We start from the raw sequence: 11,606 nt of genomic DNA, 5'->3' as shown, positions 1-11,606 counted from the left end.
CACCCTTGTTAAGTCACCACCACCAGCAGCTAGAATCTATTCCCACCCCACCCCCAACTCTTTACTGATCTGTTGAATTTAGAGTTCTCCTGCTGTACTGCCCTGGAAATCTTCTCTGATAACGCTTACCAGCCACCAAAGACTGACACTTTAAGCTGTTTCATGCTGCAGACAGGCTCTCCTCTTGTCTCTTCAGCCTCAGGCAAGTGCTATAGCTATCTCCAACAAGTCTTCAGCCACCTAGCCACTCTGCTTGCCTCTCAGGTCTTCTGTTCCTTCCCCAGGTCTTCTTCTTTTCCTGGCCCTTCTAGTCCATCCCCAGCCAATCACACCATCTAGTTGATAATTCTAAAGCTGCATCCACTAATTGAAATAATATGCAAACTCTTCTTTTTGCATACTGAGATTTCTGACACCAACCCTTCTTCACTGCTGCCAGTTAAGGCCCCAAACAAAAGTTTCACTGGACCAGACTGAAAATTTCTTGCATCAAACAAATGTGCATTACAACACAAATGTCAGAATGCATTGCGCACCACCCATCAAAACCTACTTGTGTACTTCTTCAAATCTTGGGTGTTTTATTTAGCTTATAAGAGTATTATCAAAAGATAAAAAAGGTAGAGGACCCCTGGACGGTTAAGTCAAAGGTGACTATGGGATGTGGTGCTCATCTTGCTTCAGGCTGAGGGAGCCGGCATTTGTCCATACACAGCTTTCTGGGTCATGTGACCAGCTTGACTAAACCGCTTCTGGTGTAACGGAACACCATAATGAAAACCAGAGCGCACAGAAATGCTGTTTACCTTCCCGCCACAGTGATACCTATTTATCTACTTGCACTGTTGTGCTTTTGAACTGCTAGGTTGACAGGAGCTGGGACAGAGCAATGGGAGCTCACTGTTAAGAGGCTCAGTGGTTTAGACCACAGCACCACCCGCGTCCCTAGTATTTATAGGTAAAGGTAAAGGGACCCCTGACCATTAGGTCCAGTCATGACCGACTCTGGGGTTGCGGCGCTCATCTCGCTTTATTGGCCGAGGGAGCCGGCGTACAGCTTCCGGGTCATGTGGCCAGCATGACTAAGCCACTTCTGGCGAACCAGAGCAGTGCACGGAAACACCGTTTACCTTCCCACCGGAGCGGTACCTATTTATCTACTTGCACTTTGATGTGCTTTTGAACTGCTAGGTTGGCAGGAGCGTCCCTTTATTTATTTATAAGAGGTGCTAAACTGGATCCCTCCTAGCTGTCCCCCTTCTGGCAGTTGAATACATTTTCCTAACAGGCTTTTGGGAACTGACTGCTTTTAATGAAAGGGCTAGTGCCATGCTGTTCTAGTGGAAACTATTTGTATGCCTTTAATAGATTTTATATACACTCCGTATCATATACTTTGTATCATTTATAACAAATAATAATTGTGTGTGTGCATACACACACAGAGAGAATTTTAATTTTATTCACGTTTCATTGTTTTTTAAATACTCCCCCCGCCCACGTTTTCAGCAGTCCACTGTAAGCCGCCTTGAGTCCCGTCGGGGTAAGGAAAAGGCGGAGTATAAGTAAACGGATAGATGATTAAAAGCAAACCACGGCACACTAAAGGGCAGCAAGGCTATCAGCCGCGTTTCCTGGCGCTTTTAAAATGACCTGCAATCATTTCGCTTTAAATCCCCGACCGAGCCGTCAGAGAAAACTAGTCGGGCTGTCTCCCTGGTTGAGGACAGCGGCGTAGCAGGGACCTTTAAAACCAGGGTTGCATCCCTTCTCCTCCCTTCCCCTTCGCTTTCCTGCCTGTAAGCCGCACATACTATACAGTGGTACCTCGGGTTAAGTACTTAATTCGTTCCGGAGGTCCATTCTTAACCTGAAACTGTTCTTAACCTGAAGCACCACTTTAGCTAATGGGGCCTCCTGCTGCCGCCGCACCGCCGGAGCACGATTTCTGTTCTCATCCTGAAGCAAAGTTCTTAACCTGAAGCACTATTTCTGGGCTAGCGGAGTCTGTAACCTGAAGCGTATGTAACCTGAGGTACCACTGTATATCGCTCCTTCCCGAAAAAGCTCCTTTCCCCGGTCCTCCCGCACCGCTCCGCCAGCAGGGGCCGCTGTGGAGCCGCCCGGGCGCGCGGCTGCCGGAACTAGCCCCGCTCTTGCCCTGACGCGCCGAGGCGAGTCCCGTCATATGACCCACGTCGCGCGGGGAGCGGGAGGCAGCAGCAGCAGCAGCAAGCAGGAGAACCGGGAGCAGCAGCAGCAGCCGCCGGATTCGGCCTCGAGTCGCCGTCGCGAGAAGGAGCGTCGGAGGCGAGGCGGGCGAGGGAAGGGAGACGAGAAGCGCCCTGGTTGTTGCCTCTGCCGCCGCCACCTGCACCCCCCCACCCCCATCATGCTGGCGCTGTTGTCTCGGCTGCTGGACTGGTTCCGGTCGCTGTTCTGGAAGGAGGAGATGGAGCTGACGCTGGTCGGGCTGCAGTACTCGGGGAAGACCACCTTCGTCAACGTCATCGCGGTGAGATGCGTGATTCCGCACCCCGGGGTGTCCCTACTTTGCCCCCTCCCGCCTCTCCTTTGATACCCGCTTGAGCTGGAGATGGGCGGCTGCTCTCGCTCCTCCCCTCCTTGGCCCCAGTCAAATGCATGCACAGTAATTTTCCCCCTCGTTGTAGAGTGGGGTTGTGGGGTTTTTTTGGGGTGGGTGGGAGAAGAGTAACACCAAATTGTCATTTTAAAGGCCCCGCCCTCTGCTTTCCCTCCGTCTCCTGCAGCCCATTGAGTTCTGCCCCGTGCGGGGGTTAAAAGTCCCAGCACTTTGGGGGAGCATGCGAGGGGAAAGGCCACGCCAACTCCTTAGGATAGGGCAAAGGGGCTCTTTCCACTTTCTTTCCTGGGTGGGGTGGCATTCAGACATGCAGCTCGCTCACGTGTTCAGCGGTACAGCCAGGGGACAGGAGAAGAGTTTAGGTTAGGGACTTAGAATTCTGCTGTTTCCCGGACCTCGGCGAGCCGTGGAGGTTGGGGGTGGGGCTGAGCCAGGTGATGCTTTCGCCCACTTGGTTGCCTCCAGACACTCAACGTGGATGAAAGGAGTTCTGGAGGAGGGCAGGATTAGGGAATGGTGGGTGGTACCCTCACTTGCCCAGCCCAGTCATGTCTTAGTCAGGTCTGAAGCTCTTTGCATAGCAAGCCTTGTTTGGGATGGGCAAAAGAAGAAGCTGCAACTCTTCTCCCTGAAGCTGCTATAATCCTACACTCTCTGGGTGTGACTTTCCCAAAGGAGAACACTTTTCTCTCCCCAGTGTTTGTAGGTGCCAAGTGATGTGGGAGGACCAAGGGCCTGCCTGGTTTTACCTGACTTTGCTTTGGTTTGGAGATGACTTCCTGAGCCTTTCTCTCTCTGGAGGAAGTTAACAGTTGGAACATGTTGCTCAAGATTAATAATACAAAACCAGAGTGCACTCAAGAGTGGTCTTAAGGTGCCACATGAGTTTAAGTAAGGATGGGCCTAGCCAATATCTGGAGTCTATCCAGAAACCCTATGTATGTCTCAGCTCTTCCAAGACATTTAAAATATAAATGTTATCTATTTTGTTTGAAGGTATTTCTAGGGCACCTTTAAGGGTAAAAGAACCTTGCTAAGATGACTTAAACCCTCTGAAGGGCAACACTTAAGCAGTTTGTGGTATACTCGAACATATATCATCTGAGGCCCTTCTCCAGGTACTTCCTCTGAAATAAGTTTTGAACGCGGTGGCACTGTCTTTTTGGCTGTGTCTATGGAGGGCCCTCCCCAGCGAAGCCTGCTTGATGCCAGTATTAACATCATTTCGGTGCCAGGTTGACATACCTCTTTTCCCAGACTCTTCAGAGATTTCAGTCTTTCCTTTCTTTTTCTTTTGTTTGTATTTTGGAGTATCATTTTACCATCAGTTAAACCTGATGATGTTTTTTAAATTGTTTATGCAAGTTACTACTTTTATTGGATGACTACATGTACTTAAAATAATCCATGTGAGTTTGAATGAGTCTAGGAGCCCTGTAATGACTGATTAGGGTTATGTTTCATTAACCAGGGCAAGGGATATCTGTAGAAGGTCTTTCTTTTTTATTTATTGACACTATTCTTATAAGCAAAAAAGCTCACTTAGACTGCATAGCCTGAACAGACTTGATACACAAGAACACTTACTTGCCTCAAGGTATCTTAATTAGCACATATTATAGATGAATATTGATCTTTTTAACTGACGTTTCATACTTGTATTCTAGTTGTAAAGCATCATTTTCGCTTCCAGGGTTTTTGGTGTGTGTATATATATCTTTATGCCATCTGTAGATATTGATAGTTATGGTAAAATCGGGACCAATCCATTTGGAATACTTTGCTCTGAATAAAGGGGCTCGCTCTGTCTTGAGTTTGCCCTTTGGGGAGAGCAGAGTTACCGGTAGGTGAATTGCATTCAGCTCATTCTCCTGGTAGGTCAAAGTAGCTTTTCCCCCTTGGCACATTAACAATAGGAGGGTGGGGTCAGGTTGCTGTTTGGGATGGGGCAAGAAACCTTCCACAATGGACTCAGCTGCAGAATGTGCCTCTCGGTTTAGCCATTAACTTGCTTATCTATGCTGAAGTTGCCTCATAAAAAGCTTTGATGATGTCTTTCTAAATGACTTGATTGCATCACTTCCAACAAACAAGATGCTACATTTTCTTGATTGTTTTGTGGCTTTATCAGGGGCATGCAGCATTGTCTTGCTAGAGTAAATCTAAAACAGTGCTCTTACTTTGGGGGGCAAACTGGCCTCTACTTACTGCACTTAAGATCGTTTTTGGCTTTGGTAGGCCTACTGCTGCAGCAAGCTGCTTCTGTCAGTTCTTTAGGTTTCAATGGTGGCAGTTTGTTGGATAAATTTAGTTCGTAATATGGTTCTAAAAGACAACAAAACAGCTTCCTTGCAGGCCTGGGAAATGCTTTCTGGTCTGTACTGGCTTGGCAGACCATTGGAGTGTAATGTACTTTGCTTGTAGATATTTTTGTCCTGTTTGTTGCTTAGACCTTGCCTCAAACACAGTAATGAAACTTCTGAGGGGATCTTGTAAATGAGATCTGAAACTGCTCACATTTTTCTTTTCTAACAGGAGTGCTTATGACAAAGAGTGAGCAAGGAATAGTTTGGAAAATTAAGAGTGTGATCCTTACCATGTTTGCTTGGAAACGAGTTGTGTTGAAGTTAGTAGGGCGTATTCCCAAATTAGTAGGGGTTAGGTCTATAGATGAAGTAGTCCTAGCATTTTTTCAATTTTTTCATGGAAACGTCTTGAGTCTGAATCTTGACAGGATTGCATCTGTAAATACTTCTAAGCAACTAGAATGATTTAAAATATCTTCTTGTGAACCAGCCTGAGATCTTTTGATAAAGGGCAGTATATAAACAACAGCAACAACATTTTGCACTTAAGCTTTGTGTTCATTAAGTTCAAAGAACATCATTGTGTGGTAGACATATGCTCCATAATAGTGATGGGCTCATTTGAGATGACTTCTAAATACAGTCGTACCTCAGTTTATGAATTTAATTCGTTCCGGAAGTCCTTTCTTAAACCGAAACTGTTCTTAAACTGAGGCGCGCTTTCCCTATGAGGCCTCCTGCCACCAGTGCCCTTCCACCATTCGGATTCCATTCTTAGACCAAGGTAAAGTTCGCAAACCGGGCACTACTTCCGGTTTTGCGGAGTTTGTAAACCGAATAGTTCATAAACAGGGGTGTTCTTAAACCAAGGTACCACTGTATTCTAAAGCTTCCAGGTTCAGCACCTGCATTGGGATATCTCTCTCCTTAGCTGAGATAAACAATATAATCAGAAGATGGCCATACCCATGTTCTCCTTAACCACTGGGGATATGTGTGTGCAGCAGTGCCTAGGAACTGGGTGTATTTAAGTCTTGGTCTACTGACAGACCTGTACCTGATTTATGGTAGATCAGCTACTGAGATTATTGCAAATAATACTGGACTAGTGAATTTTTGCCTACCTACTAAGACTTATGTTCATACTTGGAACACTTAGCACAGATCATAGCCTTGATGCAAGTTCCTATGTATGCATGCTTTCTTTGTACATTTTTATACTTCTTGATGGATCATGGGGATTCTTAAGCGGTGCTGGAGGGAAGCAGACCACATAAGGTTGAAATCAACCCATACTGTTGTCTTGGGGGGCAATTAGCAAATAAATAAAAACAAAGCAAAGCTTTGTGAATAGGGATAGTTTAAGCAAGTGCTGAACCATCACCCAAAAGACAATATGTGTGTTCTTGTGCTTGAGTGCTACCAAAGGGCGTGCTTGCCCTGAAGACCTCTTAATTCAAAAACAAACACTAAATGCACAAAATATGGCCAAGAGGTTGATGCATCATTTCATTAATATCAGTCCTTGACTGCCTTGCATTGCTTGTTTTCAGGACTACAGGGCACATCTGCTATGTTGTTGACTTTGAACGAATTCTAGAATTAGAATGGTGAAGCAAAAGGGCTATGCTGGTAGAGTGCTTGCTTGGTAGCTGCTTGCTCAGTGCTAGGGCTGGGGAACCAGTGGCCCTCCAGATGTTGCTGCATGACAGCTGCAACATCTGGAGGACTGCAGGTTGGCCACCCTTCAGATACAATGACTTCCTTTAAAGGTAGTATTTAGATCTACAACATAAACAAATATTTTATCCAAACCTCTAAGGTAAATTGGAAGCTAGCTTTAACTTGGCAGATGTAGTGGAATTTGTTAAAAACATGCTGTTATTGGATTATATATCTTTAAGCAGAACTTTTTTGTTCTTACTGGCAATGCAAATCGCAGAAAGGGAACCTGGTTGAATGTATAGCAGATCCTATGGAAAATTTTACTGTTCCTCTTCCTATAAACTGAACTAAAGTTGATAAAATATTTAAAACTAGAGAGTTGCTTCTTTTCCACCCATCAAAAGAGTGTTGCCATATTACAACTTAAACAGGGATAAAAGAAGCCAGGTATGTGTTGAATACTGGGAATCATACCCTCTTGCCAAATCATAGAAACCACTGTTGGTGCCTAGATGATAAAAGAACTGGATATCTTTCCAGCCCAGTTTAAAGGAGTGTCAATTTCTTATGTAGAAGTAATGTCCTTTTGCATTTAAAAAGTAAATAATTTAATTTAATTTAATAGTTCAGCCTGTTAAAGAAAAGTACCATTCAGTGGAAGGGGTGTGGGAAGGATTGGTTCTTTGAATTGAAATTGTGTACCTTACTGCTTGGTTGGGCTCTAATACATCTCTAGACTTAACTGGGTGAAATCTATTAAATATGTATTCTTGTAAACTTGTTCTTGCGTGAAATAAAAGAGCTTTGTCGGCTTCAGTATTACTTCAATAGTTTGTGTTTCTGTCACTTGGACTGTAGGCTAGTGACGATTGTTGTTGTTTAGTCGTTTAGTCGTGTCCGACTCTTCGTGACCCCATGAACCAGAGCACGCCAGGCACCTCTGTCCTCCACTACCTCCCACAGTTTGGTCAAACTCATGCTGGTAACCTCGAAAACACTATCCAACCATCTCGTCCTCTGTCGCCCCCTTCTCCTTGTGCCCTCCATCTTTCCCAGCATCAGTGTCTTCTCCAGGGAGTCTTCTCTTCTCATGAGGTGGCCAAAGTACTGGAGCCTCAGCTTCACGATCTGTCCTTCCAGTGAGCACTCAGGGCTGATTTCCTTAAGAATGGATGCGTTTGATCTTCTTGCAGTCCATGGGACTCTCAAGAGTCTCCTCCAGCACCATAATTCAAAAGAATCAATTCTTTGGCGATCAGCCTTCTTTATGGTCCAGCTCTCACTTCCATACATCACTACTGGGAAAACCATGGCTTGTAACTATACGGACCTTTGTTGGCAAGGTGACGTCTCTACTTCTCAAGATGCTGTCTAGGCCTGTCGTTGCCCTTCTCCCAATGTTGCAAGGATAAGGATCAAGCAGACGCAGCAATGGAGAATAAGAAGGTGAAGTTTATTGCCGGGCAATAAGGACCCAGTTGGAATCTTTTCCAAAGAACTGGGACCCCGATTGACAGAAACACAGGGGTCTTTATACCTGAGCAAATCACAGCAAATCATAGATCATCAGACAATCATGAAGGACTCATACTTGGTCAGCAAAAATATCAGCCAATCAGCAAGCAGTTGTCACGCTCCTAGCTACTGGTATAGCACTGGTCAAGCGCTGGGTTCCAGTTCCGCTTTCCAATGCTCCCAGTGACGCTCAGTCTAACCTTTCCCCTAGTTATGACAGGACAGGGAGCTTGGACATTTTGTGGTTTTGCTCTTCCTGTTCTGTGGATTTATTTAGCCTGTATCTGAGGGGAATTTTGTACCAGAATCTCTGATTCATGTCTTTGTCCGGGGTACACAGATGTTTCTAGGGGAAAGGTCGGTTCCTAACTTGCTGTTTCAAGCAGTTTGCAGCACAGCTTCCCTTTTGATTCAAGTGGATTTATAAAGTACTGTAATCCTTGATTTGTGTAAGCATATATGAATATATATTGATTATTGATAACTGGTTATATGGATAATATAGGGGTAGCCCTTCCTTCCTTGCCTCACCAAGAAGCAGGCTTCTTTTAATTTCATGGCTGCTGTCACCATCTGCAGTGATCATGGAGCCCAAGAAAGTAAAATCTCTCACTGCCTCCATTTCTTCCCCTTCTATTTGCCAGGAGGTGATGGGCCCAGTGGCCATGATCTTCGTTTTTTTGATGTTGAGCTTCAGACCATATTTTGTGCTCTCCTCTTTCACCCTCATTAAAAGGTTCTTTAATTCCTCCTCACTTTCTGCCATCAAGGTTGTGTCATCTGCATATCTGAGGTTGTTGATATTTCTTCCGGCAATCTTAATTCCAGCTTGGGATTCATCCAGCCCAGCCTTTCGCATGATGTATTCTGCATATAAATTAAATAAGTAAGGAGACAAAATACAGCCTTGTCGTACTCCTTTCCCAATTTTGAACCAATCAGTTGTTCCATATCCAGTTCTAACTGTAGCTTCTTGTCCCACATAGAGATTTATCAGGAGACAGATAAGGTGATCAGGCACTCCCATTTATTCTGTGATGATTGCAACTGATAAGCACCTAAAAAATACAGGGTTGAACATAAGTCATACCGTAGACCCATTAAAAGAATGACTAACTTAGGTCTGCTCATTTCAGTGACTCTACCCTGAATAAAACTTGGGTGGGTACAATCCACTGTGCTTCACCTTGGTATTGGGGATCTATTGCCTACAACTCCCATGATCCCTAGCTAGCAGGACCAGTGGTCAGGGATGATGGGAATTGTAGTCTCAAAAAACATCTGGAGGGCCAAGTTTAAGGAAGAGTAAGGCCAAGACTAAAGTTCCCTATCCTTCCAAGGTAAGTATAAAATATTGAAGGCTAATAACTTGCCAGCCTGACAACTCAGTTATATATGGGTAGTCTGGTAGTAAGGATCTCAGTTAAATATAAAAATGGCTAATAGAAAAGACTTGACTAATGTTACCTGAACTTGAACAGCATATTAACCACCTGCATTATTACTATTCCATTAATAATAAGGTCAGGGATGTTTGTGTGGCATGTGAAGCTTGAGTAGGGAAAGAAGCTGATTCTCTTTAATTTAAATGACTAAAGGCTGCAGTCTTTTACAAGCTTACATGTGGGTAAGTTTCATTGAATTCAACGGGGCTTGTGTCTGAGTGTGCATGCTTTGGATTTCACTGTAAAAGTAAGATAGTGTGTGTGGGCTGGGAATATATTACAACTTTTTTTTTTAAGTACTTTCAGCTGGGCATTATCATTCCAAGTGCCTGCCTGAGCAACTTTCTTTTTTTTTTAAATATTTTTATTGAGTTTCTTTTCTTAGGTTCATATACACAAGATAAAAATAAGAAAGTACAAGAAACAAATACAAAGAAAGATAATAGAAAAAAAGGTTATTTCAATCCAACTTTCAATAATTTTTTCAGTATTCCAAATGGACTTCCCCACATCCTCCAGACTCTGCGTTCTTTGCAATAAAAGTTTCAGCAATTTGTTACCTTGTTTCTTAACTTACTGTATCTTTCAGTTATTATGTTCCCAAATTCACAATCTCGTATCCCAACTTTGTTCATTTAAAATTAACATAATAAAGTTGATTCATATTACCACCTCTTTTTTCTTGTCTTAATTTTCAGTTTACCTAAACAAGTTGCTAAAGCAAAAATTTCCTAATCGTGCATATTTCTTAACATTCATACAACTTATAATGTTTTTGCAAATAGTCCTTAATTTTTTCCCAGTCCTCTTCCATTGATTCCTCACCCAGATCTCGGATTCTGCCAGTCATTTCGGCCAGTTCCATGTAGTCCATCAACTGCGTCTGCCACTCCTCCAGCGTGGGTAGATCTTGAGCCTTCCAGTGCTTTGCAAGAAGAATTCTTGCTGCTGTGGTAGCATACATAAACAACGTTCTGTCCTTCTTTAACACCTTCTGGTCCACCATGCCCAATAGGAAGGCCTCTGGTTTCTTAGGGAAGGTATACCTAAATACCTTTTTTAGCTCGTTGTAAATCATTTCCCAGTAGGCCTTCACTTTTGGGCAGGTCCACCAAAGGTGAAAGAATGTCCCTTCTGCCTCCTTACATTTCCAACATTTATTATCAGACAGGTGGTATATCTTGGCTAACTTGACTGGGGTCATGTACCACCGGTATATCATTTTCATAATGTTTTCTTTCAAGGCATTACATGCCGTAAACTTCATACCGGTGTTCCATAATCTTTCCCAGTCTTCAAACATAATGTTATGTCCAATGTCCTGTGCCCATTTTATCATGGCAGATTTAACTGTCTCATCCTGTGTATTCCACTTAAGCAGCAAGTTATACATTTTCGATAGTGTCTTAGTTTTTGGTTCTAACAATTCTGTCTCTAGTTTCGATTTTTCCACTTGGAAACCCACTTTTTTATCCATTTTAAACACCTCTTGGATTTGAGCATAATGTAACCAATCCCGCACCTTATTTTTTAACTTGTCTTGGCTCTGCAGCCTCCAATTGTCTCCAGTTTTTTCAATTATTTCCCAATATTTTGGCCAATAGGCCTCCATATTGAGTCTTTTCCTAGCCTTGGCCTCTACCGGTGATAGCCACCTCGGGGTCTTACCCTCCAATAAGTCTTTATATTTCAACCAGACCGCAAAGATTGCTCTTCTGACAATATGGTTTTTAAATAGTTTATGAACTTTAACCTTGTCGTACCACAAATATGCATGCCAACCAAAAGCATTATCAAACCCTTCCAGATCCAGGACATCAGTGTTCTCCAACAAAAACCAATCCTTCAACCAGCAGAAGGCTGCAGATTCATAGTACAACCTCAGGTCCGGCAGGGCAAACCCCCCTCTTTCTTTCGAGTCAGTTAGTATTTTAAACTTTATTCGGGGCTTTTTGCCCTGCCAGACAAACTTAGATATATCCTTCTGCCACTTTCCAAAACATTCCACTCTGTCCACGATCTGTAGGGCCTGAAACAAAAATAACATTTTCGGCAATACATTCATCTTTA

The 11,606-nt window shown here is 43.7% G+C and overlaps 1 protein-coding gene across 1 annotated transcript in view; it reads left to right on the top strand.

Annotated features, from left to right (window-relative positions):
• The first annotated feature begins 2,173 nt into the window (after positions 1 to 2,173).
• Positions 2,174 to 11,606, top strand: part of ARL8B (ARF like GTPase 8B) — a 30,341-nt gene continuing 20,908 nt past the window's right edge. The window contains 3 exon segments of the mRNA XM_028719338.2: positions 2,174 to 2,312; positions 2,315 to 2,381; positions 2,383 to 2,515. Of these exon segments, the coding sequence (XP_028575171.2) occupies positions 2,189 to 2,312; positions 2,315 to 2,381; positions 2,383 to 2,515 (324 nt within the window). The 5' untranslated portion in view covers positions 2,174 to 2,188.

The sequence above is a fragment of the Podarcis muralis genome, chromosome 2 (assembly GCF_964188315.1).
Source record: "Podarcis muralis chromosome 2, rPodMur119.hap1.1, whole genome shotgun sequence".
NCBI lineage: Eukaryota > Metazoa > Chordata > Lepidosauria > Squamata > Lacertidae > Podarcis > Podarcis muralis.
Note: the sequence above shows the minus strand (reverse complement) of the source record. Positions and strands in the feature narration are given on the sequence as shown.